Source organism: Hyperolius riggenbachi, chromosome 12, assembly GCF_040937935.1.
Source record: "Hyperolius riggenbachi isolate aHypRig1 chromosome 12, aHypRig1.pri, whole genome shotgun sequence".
NCBI lineage: Eukaryota > Metazoa > Chordata > Amphibia > Anura > Hyperoliidae > Hyperolius > Hyperolius riggenbachi.
In genome coordinates this window covers 106,776,310-106,793,099 of record NC_090657.1, presented here as the reverse complement: position 1 = coordinate 106,793,099, position 16,790 = coordinate 106,776,310, and the positions used below count along the sequence as shown (strand labels likewise).

Genomic DNA, 16,790 nt, shown 5'->3' with positions numbered 1-16,790 from the left:
GGGCCCGGCTCCTGAAGAGGCGGGGGAGGGGCCCGGGGGGGCCCATGTCCTTTTGTAGTGCCCTTGCGGCCCGTGCGCGATATTGGGAGGGGGAAGCCGCAGCCGCGGCGAGGGCAGCCCGACCTCTCCCTCCCTTCCTCTCCCCGGGGCCCCCCCTTCAAATGCAGAGTGCGCGGCGCACGGAAGCGCTGTAGCAGGCAGAACTCACCTCCGTCCCTGCGTTCCAAGCGCCGCTGATCTCCTCCCGCTCTGGCTGTATAGATGCTGATACACACTGCTTCCAGCTAAACAGGAAGCAGTGTGTAACAACATCTATGCAGCCAGAGCGGGCGGAGATCAGCGGCGCAGGGATGGAGGTGAGTTCTGCCTGCTACAGCGCTTCCGTGTGCCATGCACTCTGCATTTGAAGGGGGGGCCCCGGGGAGAGGAAGGGAGGGAGAGGTCGGGCTGCCCTCCCCGCAGCTGCGGCTCCCCCCTTCATTATGGGGGGGGGGCACCTACCTAATCCTGGGGGGGCAGCTACCTACCTAATCCTGGGGGGGCAGCTACCTACCTAACCTATCCTGGGGGGGCAGCTACCTACCTAACCTATCCTGGGGGGGCAGCTACCTACCTAACCTATCCTGGGGGGGGGCAGCTACCTACCTAACCTATCCTGGGGGGGCAGCTACCTACCTAACCTATCCTGGGGGCAGCTACCTACCTAACCTATCCCGGGGGGCAGCTACCTACCTAATCTATCCTGGGGGGGCAGCTACCCACCTAACCTATCCTGGGGGGGCAGCTACCTACCTAATCTATCCTGGGGGGCAGCTACCTACTCTAACCTATCCTGGGGGGCAGCTACCTACTCTAACCTATCCTGGGGGGCAGCTACCTACTCTAACCTATCCCGGGGGGCAGCTACCTACTCTAACCTATTCTGGGGGGCAGCTACCTACTCTAACCTATTCTGGGGGGCAGCTACCTATTCTAACCTATCCTGGGGGCAGCTACCTAATCTAACCTATCCTGGGGGAAAGCTACCTAATCTATCCTGGGGGGCAGCTACCTAACCTATACTGGGGGGCACCTACCTCATCTAACCTATACTGGGGGGCAGCTACCTAATCTAACCTATACTGGGGGGCACCTACCTATCTAACCTGGGGGCACTTACTTGTCTAACCTGTATTCGGGGCACCTAGCTAGCCTATACAGGTGGCAACTATACTGGCTACCTATATTGGAGGCACCTACTTAACTAACCTATACTGGGGGCACCTACCTATCTAACCTATGCTGGGGGCAACTATTCTGGCTACCTATATTAGAGGCACCCACCTAGCTAACCTGTACTGGGGGCACCTATCTATCTAACCTATAGCGGCGGCGCCTGCCTATCTAACCTATACTGGGGGCAACTATACTGGCTACCTATGCTGGAGGCACCTACCTGGCTAACCTATACCGGGGGCAACTATACTGGCTTACCTATGCCTGGCTACCTATACTGGGGGGACCTATAGCTGGCTATAGGGATTTGGATATGTGTGTGCGTCGGGTGTTGCCAGGGGAGGGGGGCTGTTGTTGCCGTGGGGGGGGCCCCACATCCAGATTCCGCATCGGGGCCCAGAGGTTTGTAGCTACGCCACTGAGCACGAGTACAGGCCATGCCTGTGCAGCAGCACAGAGCCGCTCATGCACAGCGGAAAAAGACATGAAAGAGCAGCTTCGTGCTATTGCACAACCACGGTCCATGCTTGTGCTGTACAGCGGTACTCATACACGGATGAGAGTCCTTCTCTGATATGCTTAGAGGGTCCCAGTGCTGGATCAGTGGGGTTGAGCATGATGGGTTAAGCCTCTGGATAGACCAGAGGATTCCCTCTACTGGGGTAAGTATTTTCTTTGTTCCCTGCTTTGGGTTCATTTGAGCACATTAAATAAAAAAATCCACAATGACATTACTTGAGTTTAAATTTTAGACCCAAAGAATTTATGTACTGACTGCATCGTCTTGCAAGAAACAGACAAAATATGATAATAATCATCATCATCGTAACATTTGTATAGCGTTTTTCTCCTGTTGGTACTTAAAGTGCTCAAAAGCTGCAGCCACTAAGGGCCCTTTTCCACTAGAGCGATTGTGATTGCTGAATCGCAAAATCGCAAATCGCTAGTGATTTTTAAATCGCTAGAGTTGTTACTTTATCATAGTATTCACGAGAAGTATTTTCCACTACAGTGATTCGATTTGGAAATCGCTAATCGCAATCGCTTGCTGGAGCAATTTTTACAATGATAATGCAATGCAAATGAAAATCACAAATCACAATCGCATAACAGAATTAATGAAAAATCGCAATCGCAATCGCTGGCGTTTGTGATTTGTGATTGCTAGTGGAAAAGGGCCCTAAGGGTGTGCTCAAGGGGCCACCCTGCAGAGTTAGGAAGTCTTACCCAAAGACTTCTTCCTGTTCAAACCCTGGTCTCCCATGTCAAAGGCAGAGCCCTTAACCAGTATACTATATAGTCTGTAGCAGTGTTCTCCCTAGAAATTTTTTCCAGCCAGGTGGCATGAAATAGTAGCAGGGTGGAGCAGTATGAGAGAATGCATGGCCGGTGCTTCTGTGCGCAACTCTGCTTACAGCATAGGAGGAGCTGAGCCGGTGACAGTCGGGTGCTCATCCAAACTAGCCGGGTGGAGCACCCAGCTAAAAGAGCCTGGGCAGAACACTGGTCTGTAGTGTTTTCTAGGCTCAATGCCCACTGAATGTTGAGCACAGAGATTGATTAAAATTACTGCATTATAGATATTAATACATTTTTTGCAGCATTGTCCTGTGTTCTCCTGCTGAGGAGTAAGCTGTTTTTGACACTTATGATCGTAGCCTGATGCCAGGCCTTTGCCTACCATACTTGTCAAACCACTTGCCAGCTACAAGTACAGTATAGCAGCATAGGGCCACCAATCTAATAAACCCTATCCAGATAGGACATTTTCATTTTTAAGACGTAAAGGTGACCGTGCATATAGCCATGGCCAGATCCACCCCAAGAGACAGATATCTCTATGACTGAACCTGATGGGAGAGAGATCTGTTGGCTGCTTATACACCACAGCCAGATTCCCGATCGATTTCAGCATGAAATCTTTTGGGAAACGGCCTTGTCACGGCCCGGTGCCCATGTATTTGTACTTTACTTGTCATGCCTCCCCGGGCGTCTGCACTGTATTTCCACATTAACGCCCCATGTGACTACCGGGGTATGACATGCGTCAGAATAAACATAAATGAAGTCACCGGGTGGCACATAAAACATTGGAGGGGGGGGGGGGGGGTGCAGCCATGGGGTTTCCATTACATATGTCAATTATCGTTAGCACGGCGCACGCGATCGGGCAAGTCAGCCTGAGACTTCCCAACATTTCCGATCCATGCATTCATTCCAGCACTTCAGCCTGAGACTTCCCAAAATTTCCAATCGATACATTCAACTAAAAAATGAGTCAAATCATCTAACAGGTATGCTCTTGGAGGCACCAATTTGCATCTGATTCAATATCATCAAATCGGTTGTTCAAATGGCTGCCTGTCACAGTCCACAGATGTATGGCCACAGCTACCTCAATCATCATTGGTTGCATAGTATAAACTTTTGTCACAGAATAAACCCTGCCTGGAATAATTAGGGAAAGAATAATATCATTAGCCATTGTCACCGTTGTAGCCACTAGGCAGTACAATGACCGTCAGGCTGCTGCAAGGAGCGCAGGAAGGACACAGCACAATAAAATGACAGTAGCAGCAGGAGGTTACATTTTAGGAGCAGAAGCCGATCAGCGCCTTTAGGATTCTGGTCTTATGCTCATGACGTCACGCCCCCACCCTCCCCGACCCCGCAGTGCACCTCACCGAGTTTCTGAACCGCAGTTCTTGTCAGCATCGCCGCCATGCTGCCGGAAGGATAGAGGAGAGTGGAGTACGCATTACGCAAGGCATTATGGGATCCGGCGGTATCCTGGCAACGAAAGACGCTGAGAAGTTCGAAGAAGTTCCTAAACGGGTTGCAGCAAAAGTAAATGGCGGGAGGTGAGTGTGTTATTTCTCTAGCGTCCTGGGCCAACTTGTCTTCTGCTGCCCCCATTTCATGTTCTCAGCTCCCTCTTTTCTTGTGCTAATCTCCGTCCCTATGTGCAGCATCCCTCCTTCTATGTACAGTATACTATGTACTACTACATTCACCATGAATGTCCTCCTCTATCTTCCATGTACATCATCCTCTCTCTTAACATGTGCATCTGCAATTTCATGTCCTTTCTCCTCTCTTCCGTGTTGATCCCCTCTCTTCATGTTCAACCTTTTAGATATATTTTTTACCTACAATCCCATACCTTCCAACTTTTTGAGATGAGACAGAGGGACACTTAAGCCATGCCCCTGCCACACCCCTGATCAAGCCCCCATCACACCCCTAGACACGCATACCATAAAGATTTCATAAGAAAAATATGTTGTTTTATAATTCAAACCACACTGCTCCTTTCTATCCTGTTTAATTTTCCATCATATTTAACATTTTAAAATTAGTAATATATCAATTTAAAGGATGTGAATAAAGTTTAGAGTCAATCAAAGACCTTTTTTAGTGGAGAAATGTATATATTTACATATATAAAAAGAGAGACAAAGTCCTGAAAGAGGGACAAATGAGGAGGATAGAGGGACTGTCCCTCCAAAAGAGGGACAGTTGGGAGCTATGCAATCCTATGAAAATTTACTGACAATGGATTTTTTTTTCTTCTTACTGACACATACCCTGGTGGCACACAAAGCAACAGAATGTGGGTGTGGGTGGAGCCAAATGTACATGCCACAGGTGCAGTGCCCACATGCTTAGTGCAGGGTATTGTCCCCCTCAGTTTGGACTGTCACATGAGTCAGTCAGTGCTGACCCCTGCCTGTGTCCCCTCAGGAATACAATATGACCTACAAGATGCCTGGCTGCTCATCTATGGATGGGGGCTGGTGGAGGCATATACCTACAAGATGCCTGGCTGTTTATCTATACTATATGATTGGGGGCTGGTGGGCGGCACCTACCTACTGGGTGCCTGGCTCCTCATGTATACTATATGGATGGGGGTTGGTGGGTGGCACCTGCCTACTAGGTGCCTGGCTGCTCATCTATACTATATGGATGGGGGCTGGTTGAGGCACCTAACGAAAAATTATAGACACAAACCAGTATAAGCTGCTCAAAAAACTGCACTTTATTTAGAGAATAATATATATTTATAGAAGATTACATACACACTATAAATATAAATTATGTCAGAATATAAACTGACACACTAAATTGCTAATGCAATTCAAATATGCTGCTGCTGTGTTGGGCACTTCAGAAGAACCGCCATTAATATATCCTGTCCTACTGCTAATAACTACCAATTTGAAAGAGTAGTCCTTGGTAACGCCTAATTATATGGACCCACAAGGAGACCAGAGTACAGTGAAGAAAATTATGATCATACCCACTTATGGGAAACAGACAAGAGGCGTGACTAACAACCTAGAACTAGCTGGAGATTAACCTTGGCTATAGCCATACACACCCCCGTGAGGAGACCTAGATGTGGAAACTAAAACGGTCAATAACCACTCACAGAGCGTATGGATGAACACAACCAATGCAATCAGATAATGCATGAACCATAAGCCAAATGGGGGTCATAGAGATCACCCTACTAACGACTGGATCTGCCCCTGCAAGGTAGCGGTTAAATAAGATATGCTCTCGCAGAGAATTGCAGAAGAGCAGAGCCAGTAATGACCACCACAGCTAATGAGTGTAGGTATAAGACAGTATTATAGAAATTAGCAGTAGGTATTATTGGAAACACCATATCCTAAAATTACAGTGAGGGACCTATAAATATAGGCATATATATAACCTCCGATTTGAGGACCACTCACAGAGGATAATGTGGTGTAACCAATATGGTCAAAATAAGATCTATTCACAGAATACATATATGCCAGCAATATAGAAATTATAAAAAATCATAGCTGGGAGCCGCTGTCTAATTGCATGATCTAGCCTATGTAATACAAAAACAACAGATGATTGTCAAATTTTTTTTGCCAATGTATTGATCCTATAATGAATTGGATATCCAGAAGGATCTTCAAGATAATTGTATAGTCTGTCCATACATAAGGCCCATAGCCCTTATGAGAATCATCAAGCTGTTATACAGCATAGAGTCTCTATGATTGTGTAGTTAGAGGGTATAAGCACGTATGTACTATGTTGAAGATACACGACCACACATCATAGCTAGGTTGAAAGCAAAGAAGTCCTTCCAGATAAGTATACTTGGTTGGCAATTGCATAGGACATCAGAGCCTACATGGTATTTTAACTGCTTCTGCCATCTGGCCATGCATTATATCCAAAAGAGCATATTAAAAGACATTTTTCCTCTTGATGCTTATTTGGGGCTGTAAAAGCACAATTGTACATATAGGTATAGAAAACAAGCACTGGTGATCCTCCGCAACAGGTCCACGCCACTTACAGCAGAACAATGTCTATTCACAAACCGCAAGTGTATACTGGCGACATGCATCAAGAAGCGGCTGATAAACGGTTACTGCACCATGAGTAGATGTGCATCCGGGCTCTACGGCCACTGAGGTGAGTTTAACAGCTATTGTCTCACTTATAGGTAGAGTGCATATTCTTTTTACATGCATGAGTCGCAACACATATCAATCTTAGATGCCACAGAAAGCGGCCAGCAGACAGTCATTGCATTGTGTGCGATTATACGCAATAATCATAAAGATGATAGAACAGTGGCGGCACTTATCTTGTCAAGGATCAGTATTGTGCTTGCAATGCATAGATGGTCACAAGTAGAAGCTGATAGCGGTTGGTAAAGGCTCAGAAGGTGCAGGCTTGCACATGCAATAATGGCGGCGGCTCTGATCACCAGAACAACGGCTCCCAGCATGAGAAGAGGCGTAGCATGACGTCTGCGCGTTTCGCCCCGCCCACCGGAGCTTCATCAGGACGTGCTACGTCATCACGTTCTTACACCTCCCCTCCTTCCTATATTTATACTAGGAGGTCTACTTGTGATGAGGACCTAATTAAAACTCCATCTAGTGGGGAAGGAGGGAAGTGACTGGCAAAACTGATTTGAGGACATCTTGTGGCCAAATAGGTAACTGCAGGTTGCAAAAACAATTTATGGTGCAATCTCCCACAGAAACACTGCAGCTAGTAAGTCAAAAAAACGATATGGCACTATAGACATCAAACATGGTAGAACCTGATCTTTACCTCAAAAACACCTTAAGATTCAAATCAACATTTAATCCCAGAGGAACCAAAGTTTTTAATTGGTATATCCAAAAGCTTTCCTTTTTGATTAATTGAGCTCTCATATTGCAGAATCTAATTCCCGGATCCAGACGATATATAGCCTTAAATTTTAGACCTGTCGGATCCGAGTTATGAAACTCCGCAAAATGGGAGGTGTCACAGGAGCCCTAGTGGCTGACCGCACTCAGCCTTCTAAACGGTGCCAGCGCACAGATCGTGCGAACTCTGGTCGCAGTCGATGCGCAGGAACCGTTAAGAATTAGCCGCAGACAACTCAGAAGGGAGCCTGTGAGACACGGGTAATTACAACGTACACACGATTCCACGGTATCTGCCACCACCACTGGTATGGGCCAGTGGACCCGATTTACTGACTGACTAGTCCTGCGAATAAAACGGTTAAACACACGGTATTCTGTCTAGCCAACAACAAACAAACAGTAGCGTATCTTCAGAGACCCGGGATCAGTTCTGTGTGTGCTGATAAGCAGGGTAGCGGACAGTGAATGACTTGGAGAAAGTCGTTTATTCACGCAATATAAATAATTAATATATACAGACAATTATTAAAATCAACAATTATTAAAACAGTAATAGCCAGTATAAAAAATAAAAGAAGGGAGAAAAATACTTAGTTCCTGGAAAGATGTCCTTTTTGTGGGAAAAATCAGAGTTCTGGGTTTCAATCAAAGTTCAGAGTTCAGACCAGGTGGATGCCAGCATATCCTCAAGCTGGCACCGATGAGTTCAAGATGTTTTCAGGGTGGAGGACACTGAGTTTGGGTCCTCTGCCATTCTTATGCCCCTGATTCAGTAGGAGGGAGTGAGGGCGGGCCCACACACCCCCTTAGAACATGAGATGAGTCCTCCCCTTGTCCTGGGAACCAGAAATCATACCTTAACCATATATGGGCTCTATCTCACAGAACCGTACAGGTCAGGGCAGATTTACTAATATTTTCAGGTCTGCCTCGATGTACCCAGCAGCCTGATACCAAACATGAGGGGTGGGACCCTTGTGGTATCAGCAGGGCACTTTCGAACTGCCTAACTGGCAGTCTTTCCCTCAGAATGGACTGAAATTTCTTCAGAACCAGCGCCAGATAGGGCCAAGCATGCTCTGTTAGTTTGGAGGATCTGCCAGCCTGGCAACACAGAAAATATGATACATATAGCAGTTTATGGAATATGAGATACCCCTGGGATTGATAGCAGGTCATTCCCAGGCAAAGGCTCTTTGAAGTTTGGGGCAGCTAGCTAGGTGTCAGCTCCCCTGCTGGGAGGGAGCCAGAGGGTCTGGCTTTTCTCCCAACTAGATTGCTTTTGTCATGGTCTATACCTTATGGATGGGCCATCAGCACAGCTTGAAGCCAGGGACTCTCTGGGCCCAGGCTCATTAGCATATCAAAAGAGCCATCCAGCAATTGGGCTGGTGCTATCTCTCTGCTGGGAAAAAAAAGACTTCAGCTGCCCCTACACACTCAACCCAGATTGTATCGATTTGAAGCGCAATCGATGCAGAGAATCGAGTGCGATCGCTTTTCTTCACGGGCGGTTACAGGACGCGCCTGCGGCCCCGCAACCGTCCATGACAGCCCCCCCTGGGGAGAAGGCAGATAGACATGCATCAGCAAGATGTGTGTCGTTGCCGCTAAACTGCGATATCTGATCCAGTTCCCCGTTGCAACGGGATAGCCCGTCGGCGTTCTGGTGTCGGCTGCCTGCCTTGTGTTGAATCGTGAAGTCATACTGCTGTAATGATAGGCTCCAACGTAAGAGCTTGCCATTGGTCCCAGCAGTGCGGTTCAGCCAACTCAGGGGATTATGGTCGGTAATGATCGTGAAGGAGCGGCCGTACAGGTACGATTGTAGTTTCTGTAGGGCCCACACGATCGCTAGGCACTCCTTTTCAGTGGTGGAGTAGGCTACCTCTCGGGGCAGGAGCTTCCGGCTCAGGTAGAGGATAGGGTGTTCATCTCCCTTTCCATCCACCTGGCTGAGGACTGCGCCGAGACCGTAGTCAGAGGCATCGGTTTGCACAACAAACCGACGACTGAAATCCGGGGCTTGCAGCACAGGGCACTCGCGAGTGCCTGCTTCAACGCTTGGAAGGCGTTCTCGCAAGCGGGGGTCCAGCTAACAACCTTGGGGTGTTTCTTGCTAGTGGCATCGGTTAGGGGCTTCGCCAGGGTACTATAGGCTGGAACAAATTTCCTATAGTAGCCGGCGGTCCCCAGGAACGCCTGGACCTGCTTTTTCGTGATAGGCCGAGGCCATGCCAGGATGGCGTCAACCTTTCCCGTGTCAGGTTTCAGGGTGTTACCCCCCACCCGGTGACCTAAGTACTGCACCTCGGTCATACCAATCTGACACTTACTCGGCTTAACTGTCAGATTGGCTGCGGCCAGCCTCTCTAGTACCTGGGACAGGTGTTTGAGGTGTTCCTCCCAGGTGGGGCTGAACACCGCAATGTCATCCAAGTACGCTACAGCGAACCCTTGCAGTCCCTCCAGCAGGTCGTTTACGGCCCGCTGAAACGTGGCAGGAGCGTTCTTCATCCCAAAGGGCATCATCGTGAACTCGAAGAGGCCAAAAGGGGTGATGAAGGCCGACTTCTGCCTCGCGTCAGGTGCAAGTGGTATCTGCCAGTACCCCCGGCTCAGATCCATGATTGATAGGTACCTGGCGGACGCCAGCGTATCCAACAACTCATCGATGCAAAGGCATGGGGTAGGCGTCTGTAGTGGTGATGGCGTTCAACTTCCTGTAGTCCACACAGAACCGAGTTGTCTGGTCCTTCTTGGGGACCAGGACAACAGGGGCTGCCCAGGCACTACAGGACTTTTGAACCACCCCTAGCTCCAGCATCTCCCTCACCTCTTTCTGCATGTCCGCTTGCACCTCAGGGGAGACGCGGTAAGCGGATTGCCTGATGGGGGGATGGGTGCCTGTATCTACCCTATACACTGCCAGACTGGTCCGCCCGGGACACCGGAGAAGGTGTGCTGGTACGGACCCAGCACCTCCTGCAACTGCTCTTGCTGGGACGAGGAGAGTTGTGGGTTGACGCTTAGGTCGCTGTCCACATCTCGTATGTCAGCCAGCAGGTCTAACAGGGGGTCTGCCTCTCCCTGCTCTAACCGGCTGCACACTGGCAGCACATACTTGGTCCTGTCATGGTGGGCCTTCAGCATGTTGACATGAAAGCTTTTCTGTTTCCTGCCTCCCATGTTCACCAGGTATGTCAGAGGGTTTAACCGTTGCACTATAGTGTAGGGTCCCTCCCAGGTCGCTTGCAGCTTGTTCTGCCTCACTGGAAGAAGGGCATACACTTTGTCACCTACTTCAAATGACCTCTCTCCAGCAGTGCGGTCATACCAGAGTTTTTGTTTGGCCTGAGCCTGGGCCATGTTTTCCGTTACCATTTCTGTGAGGGACTCCATCTTGTCCCTGAACCTGAGAACGTAATCAACTACAGAGACGTCTGTGGGGTCCCCCTTGCCCTCCCACGTCTCCCGCATCAATTGTAGGGGTCCTCAGACATTCCTACCATACAGGAGCTCGAACGGGGAGAACCCGGTAGATTCCTGCGGCACCTCCCGGTATGCAAACAACAGATGAGGCAGGTATCGTTCCCAGTCCCCACCTTGCGACTCAACAAACGTGGTCAGCATTTGCTTCAGCGACCCGTTGAACCTTTTACACAGTCTATTGGTCTGCGGGTGGTAGGGACTGGAGACAATGTGCGTCATCTGTATCTTTTTGCACAGGGCCTCCATGAGTCCGGACATAAACTGGGTTCCCTGGTCAGAGAGCATCTCCGCAGGGAACCCGACTCGGGAGAAAATGTTAAGTAGCGCGTCGGCTACCTTGTCCGCCCTCAGGGAGGAAAGTGCCATGGCCTCAGGATAGCGGGTGGCGTAATCCACCACCGTCAGGATGTACCTTTTGCCACTGCTGCTGGGAGTGGGCAACGGTCCAATTATGTCGACTGCCACTCTGTGAAAGGGCTCACCTATGATTGGCAGTGGACACAAGGGAGCTTTGCGGGGATTCCCAGCCCTTTTTACCTTTGGGAAATGGTACATGAGCGGCAGTAGTTCGTCACATCTATCCGCATTTGAGGCCAGTAGAAATGTCCCCGGATACGATCAAGGGTCCTGTGGATCCCCAAGTGCCCGGCCAGGGGAATGTCATGTGCGGACTTCAGTACATGCCCCCGGAAGGCACTAGGTACCACAAGCAACTTGGTACCCATCCCCATTTCACCTTCGGTGGGGTGTACAGGCTCACTGTACAACTTCCCACCTTCCCAGTATACCTTGAACGTAGCCTCGTCTGTGAGGGGCTCAGAAGCCTGTTTCCTGAGGGCCTCGAGGTTAGGGTCAGTCTGGAGTGCTTGCACAAACGCAGCACTCTCACTCTCAGCCAGCTGGCCCGTGGCGTATGAGGTTAGTGGCTGAAGGGTGCCATCCCTGTGGTCAGAGGAGGGGGAGGAGGCCGGAACCTCCTCCACCTGTTCTGAGCTCAGGTTCTGAGCAGTATGGCTGCGTGTTACCGCTAGCACAGGTATCCCTTCAGAATGGCACATATTGGCATTACCTACATCATTGTCACAAGCATTAATAACAGTAACAGGAACATTTTCATCACAGACAGTTTGTACATCAAACACAGGTACCCGTGAACTGGGCACGTTCAACCCACCTCCCCCTGTTCTTGCCCCTGGGTGCAAAGTACCTGGGTGTGGGCAGAGAGTCCGTCTCTGTCCTGGCATTCCACAGGGCTTGGTGCAGGTTCATAGTACGACACCAGTGTGCCCAAGTCGGTCCCCAGCAAAACAGGGACCGGCAGTTGGTCCAGGATCCCAACAACCTTCTCGTGGACCCCCACCCCCCAGTCGATGGACACCCGAGCTTGGGGAATGTGAGAAAGAGTGCCCCCCACTCCAGTGAGGGTGAGGTACTGGTCAGGAATGATGGCCTCTGCGGGGACTAGGTGTGCACGCACCAGAGTGACATCTGCTCCGGTGTCACGGAAACCCGTGACAAGCTGGTCATTCACAGTAACCAGCTGGTGATTGCTTGTGATGGGGGAGTTCCCTGCCCCCTTGGCAAACATCAGGTTGGATGCGGCTCCTGGTTGGGGTACACTGGCGGGTGGTGTCTGCCGCGGGCGAGGTGCGGGTGGTCCAGGTGCTGGGGTGGTCTGCCTCCGCTCCGGACAGGTGAACTTCATGTGTCCCGTCTTGTGGCAGTAGTGACAGGTGACCTCTCCAGAGGCTGCAGCCCTGGGTGCAGAAGCTGTGCTGGGTGGCCTCTGTGGCTGACGGCTCACAGGGGCAGGAGAGTCTGCCGAGGTATTGGGCTGACCTCCTCTCCAGCTGGATGGGACAGTTCTGCGTGTATCAGACACCCGGGTAGTTGCAAAGGTCTCAGCGAGGTCTACAGCGACAGTTGCTGACGCAGGCTTGCGCTCCCACACAAATTGTCGTACATCAGCAGGGCAAATGTTCAGAAATTGTTCCAGGACTATCAAGTTCTCCAGGACATCATAAGACCCTTTGGTGAGGCCTCGAGTCCACTGGCGGAGTGTGGTGAGCAAGCTGCTGACCACATCTCGGTACGAATCAGAAGACTTTTTCTGCCAGGCCCTGAACTTCTTCCGATAGGCTTCTGGCGTCAGCTGGTACTTAGTAATGATAGCGTCTTTTATAGCAGCATAATCATTATCCTTCTCCGCAGGCAATTCTGCGAAGGCATCAAGCGCTTTGTAGCGCAGCAAAGGTGTCAGATGTCTGGCCCACTGGTCTTGGGACAGACGATACTGATGGCACGCTTTTTCAAAAGACCGCAAAAACAAGTCAATGTCTGTGTCTTTCTCAATATTAGCAAATTTAAATTTTGCACTTATGGGTGCTGCAGCTCCTTCAGCAGGGAGGCTGGGCGGTGAACTCCGGCTGGCCTGGTGAACCTTTGCCATGTCGAGCTCATGCTGTCGTCTCTCCCGCGCCTCTGCAGATTGGCGCTCCCGTTCTCGCTCAGCGGCATCCCTCTCCGCGTGGCGTTCTGCAGCAGCAGCAGCAGATTGGCGCTCCTCACGCATGTACTGCAGGTACTTGTCCAGGTCCGTCTCCATCAGCTGTCGTAATGCCTGCTGCATTATCGGATCAGTACAAACTGACAGTCCAGTACTGGCCAGTTCCGGGCGAGTACTTTCAGAAACTCTGGGATTGGGGTCCACACTGACATTCTCCTGCGTAACTGTTGATGCAGGGCCCTCAGGATGCACAACCTCTGTACGGTCAGGAGTCTCAGTCTCTGGTTCCCCTCGATTGTCAGATGGGCTGGTATCCACTTCAGCGGACACTCCCGGCTCCCGCAGTTGCTGGGTATCCCATTGAAACAATTCCGTTACCAGGTCCCCTTGTTTCTTGCGGCCGACATCAATGCCTCTCTCTTGGCAAAGATTTTTGCAGGTCCGCCAGGCACATTTTCTTGTAGTTCCCGGACATTTCCACGCCAAATAAAATAAAACTTTTGGTGAGGGGTACTGGCTACACAGTCTCTCTGTATATATAAAAAATATATTGCCTTCCAGCTACACCAACGAATTAGTTCGTTTCTTGATAGCGCTAGCGCTATCTTAGATACTTTCAGCACAACACAGATCCCACCGCTGCCACCACTGTCACAGGAGCCCTAGTGGCTGACCACACTCAGCCTTCTAAACGGTGCCAGCGCACAGATCGTGCGAACTCTGGTCGCAGTCGATGCGCAGGAACCGTCAAGAATTAGCCGCAGACAACTCAGAAGGGAGCCTGTGAGACACGGGTAATTACAACGTACACACGATTCCACGGTATCTGCCACCACCACTGGTATGGGCCAGTGGACCCGATTTACTGACTGACTAGTCCTGCGAATAAAACGGTTAAACACACGGTATTCTGTCTAGCCAACAACAAACAAACAGTAGCGTTTCTTCAGAGACCCGGGATCAGTTCTGTGTGTGCTGATAAGCAGGGTAGCGGACAGTGAATGACTTGGAGAAAGTTGTTTATTCACGCAATATAAATAATTAATATATACAGACAATTATTAAAATCAACAATTATTAAAACAGTAATAGCCAGTATAAAAAATAAAAGAAGGGAGAAAAATACTTAGTTCCTGGAAAGATGTCCTTTTTGTGGGAAAAATCAGAGTTCTGGGTTTCAATCAAAGTTCAGAGTTCAGACCAGGTGGATGCCAGCATATCCTCAAGCTGGCACCGATGAGTTCAAGATGTTTTCAGGGTGGAGGACACTGAGTTTGGGTCCTCTGCCATTCTTATGCCCCTGATTCAGTAGGAGGGAGTGAGGGCGGGCCCACACACCCCCTTAGAACATGAGATGAGTCCTCCCCTTGTCCTGGGAACCAGAAATCATACCTTAACCATATATGGGCTCTATCTCACAGAACCGTACAGGTCAGGGCAGATTTACTAATATTTTCAGGTCTGCCTCGATGTACCCAGCAGCCTGATACCAAACATGAGGGGTGGGACCCTTGTGGTATCAGCAGGGCACTTTCGAACTGCCTAACTGGCAGTCTTTCCCTCAGAATGGACTGAAATTTCTTCAGAACCAGCACCAGATAGGGCCAAGCATGCTCTGTTAGTTTGGAGGATCTGCCAGCCTGGCAACACAGAAAATATGATACATATAGCAGTTTATGGAATATGAGATACCCCTGGGATTGATAGCAGGTCATTCCCAGGCAAAGGCTCTTTGAAGTTTGGGGCAGCTAGCTAGGTGTCAGCTCCCCTGCTGGGAGGGAGCCAGAGGGTCTGGCTTTTCTCCCAACTAGATTGCTTCTGTCATGGTCTATACCTGATGGATGGGCCATCAGCACAGCTTGAAGCCAGGGACTCTCTGGGCCCAGGCTCATTAGCATATCAAAAGAGCCATCCAGCAGTTGGGCTGGTGCTATCTCTCTGCTGGGAAAAAAAAGACTTCAGCTGCCCCTACACACTCAACCCAGATTGTATCGATTGAAGCGCAATCGATGCAGAGAATCGAGTGCGATCGCTTTTCTTCACGGGCGGTTACAGGACGCGCCTGCGGCCCCGCAACCGTCCGTGACAGGAGGCAATTGGAGTTTTGTCTCTTTTTTCTTCCTTGGCTGAATCTACAATTGACTTCACATGTTCCTGTATTCTAGTGCGCAGTTCTCGTTCTGTTTTTCCCACATAGTGTTTACCACAGGGGCAAGTCATTTGGTATACAACATAAGTACTCAAACAATCCAGGGGACATCTTATATCATTTATTTTGTCACCAACTGAATTGGTAAATTTGTCAGTTTTATCTACATATTGGCACACAGAACATTTTTTACATTGAGTCATCCCATTACGTTTGTGAAAAAAAGGAGAAACAGGTTTAGATTTATATTCTGATTGTGTAAGAATATCTGCCAAATTCTTATTCCGTCTTGCAGTAAGGAGGGGCCGTGGGCCTATTATTTCTGCTATTTTTGTGTCATTTTGAAGAATAGGCCAGAAGCGCTGCAAGGTATCTCTGAGTTTATTCCAGTGGGGGCCATATGTGGCTATGAGTCGGGGACTAATTTGTACTTGAGTACGTGGTTTTTTGGTCAGAAGATCTTCCCGATTAGTTTTTAGTGCTCTATAATAGGCAGTCTTAAGTAGTTTATTGGGATAACCTCTAGCTCTCAATCTTTGTTTTAATTCAAAAGCCTCGTCCTTAAACGTTTCTATGTCACTGCAATTTCTTCTAAGACGTAAAAATTGGCCTATGGGAACTGCAGACCTCTGAGATTTCAAGTGCGCACTCTGATAGTGCAATAGTGTGTTTCCTGCTGTAGCTTTTCTAAATGTAGAAGTAATAATGCTACTGCCGTCCTTTTTTTTTTTTGCATTTGCCAGGTCTCTATCTCTTTCATAACACACTCATTGAATAATGTAATGTATTTATTTTTAGACATAGTTGGCATATATTCAGAATTTGGTTTCATATCTGTATGACTTTGAAATAATTAAGGGGATGGAGGAAGAGGAGATGGGTTTAGAACAAAAATTCCCCCCACATACAGATATGAAACCAAATTCTGAATATATGCCAACTATGTCTAAAAATAAATACATTACATTATTCAATGAGTGTGTTATGAAAGAGATAGAGACCTGGCAAATGCAAGGACCTGCTCCAGATAACGTATTGCCCAGCGAACGTCGATCTCTGAAAAAACTCAAAAACCTCAAAGATATTACTATTAAAAAAAGTGATAAAGGGGGCAATATAGTGTTGATGCCAACAGAGATGTATCTAAAGGAAATTAATAGACAACTTGCCGATACTGAGTGTTATGAGAGAGTTATTGCTAACCCATTTTTAAAATTGAAGGATG

At 48.9% G+C, this 16,790-nt stretch overlaps 2 protein-coding genes across 4 annotated transcripts in view; one reads left to right on the top strand and one right to left on the bottom strand.

The window, feature by feature from the left end:
• MRPL10 (mitochondrial ribosomal protein L10) overlaps window positions 1-3,989 on the bottom strand; it is a 44,690-nt gene extending 40,701 nt beyond the window's left edge. The window contains exon 1 of the mRNA XM_068263119.1: window positions 3,900-3,989. Within this exon, the coding sequence (XP_068119220.1) occupies window positions 3,900-3,939 (40 nt within the window). The 5' untranslated portion in view covers window positions 3,940-3,989. The remainder of the gene's footprint in view (window positions 1-3,899) is intronic.
• The window catches only part of LRRC46 (leucine rich repeat containing 46), a 93,686-nt gene that overhangs the window by 22,980 nt on the left and 53,916 nt on the right, over window positions 1-16,790 (top strand). Inside the window, exon 1 of one of the 3 annotated variants that reach the window (XM_068263114.1) lies at window positions 3,911-4,076. The exons of the other annotated variants lie outside the window; for them this stretch is intronic. Within the exon in view, the coding sequence (XP_068119215.1) occupies window positions 4,067-4,076 (10 nt within the window). The 5' untranslated portion in view covers window positions 3,911-4,066. Of the gene's footprint in view, window positions 1-3,910; window positions 4,077-16,790 lie in introns of those variants that run through there. 3 annotated transcript variants of the gene reach the window in all.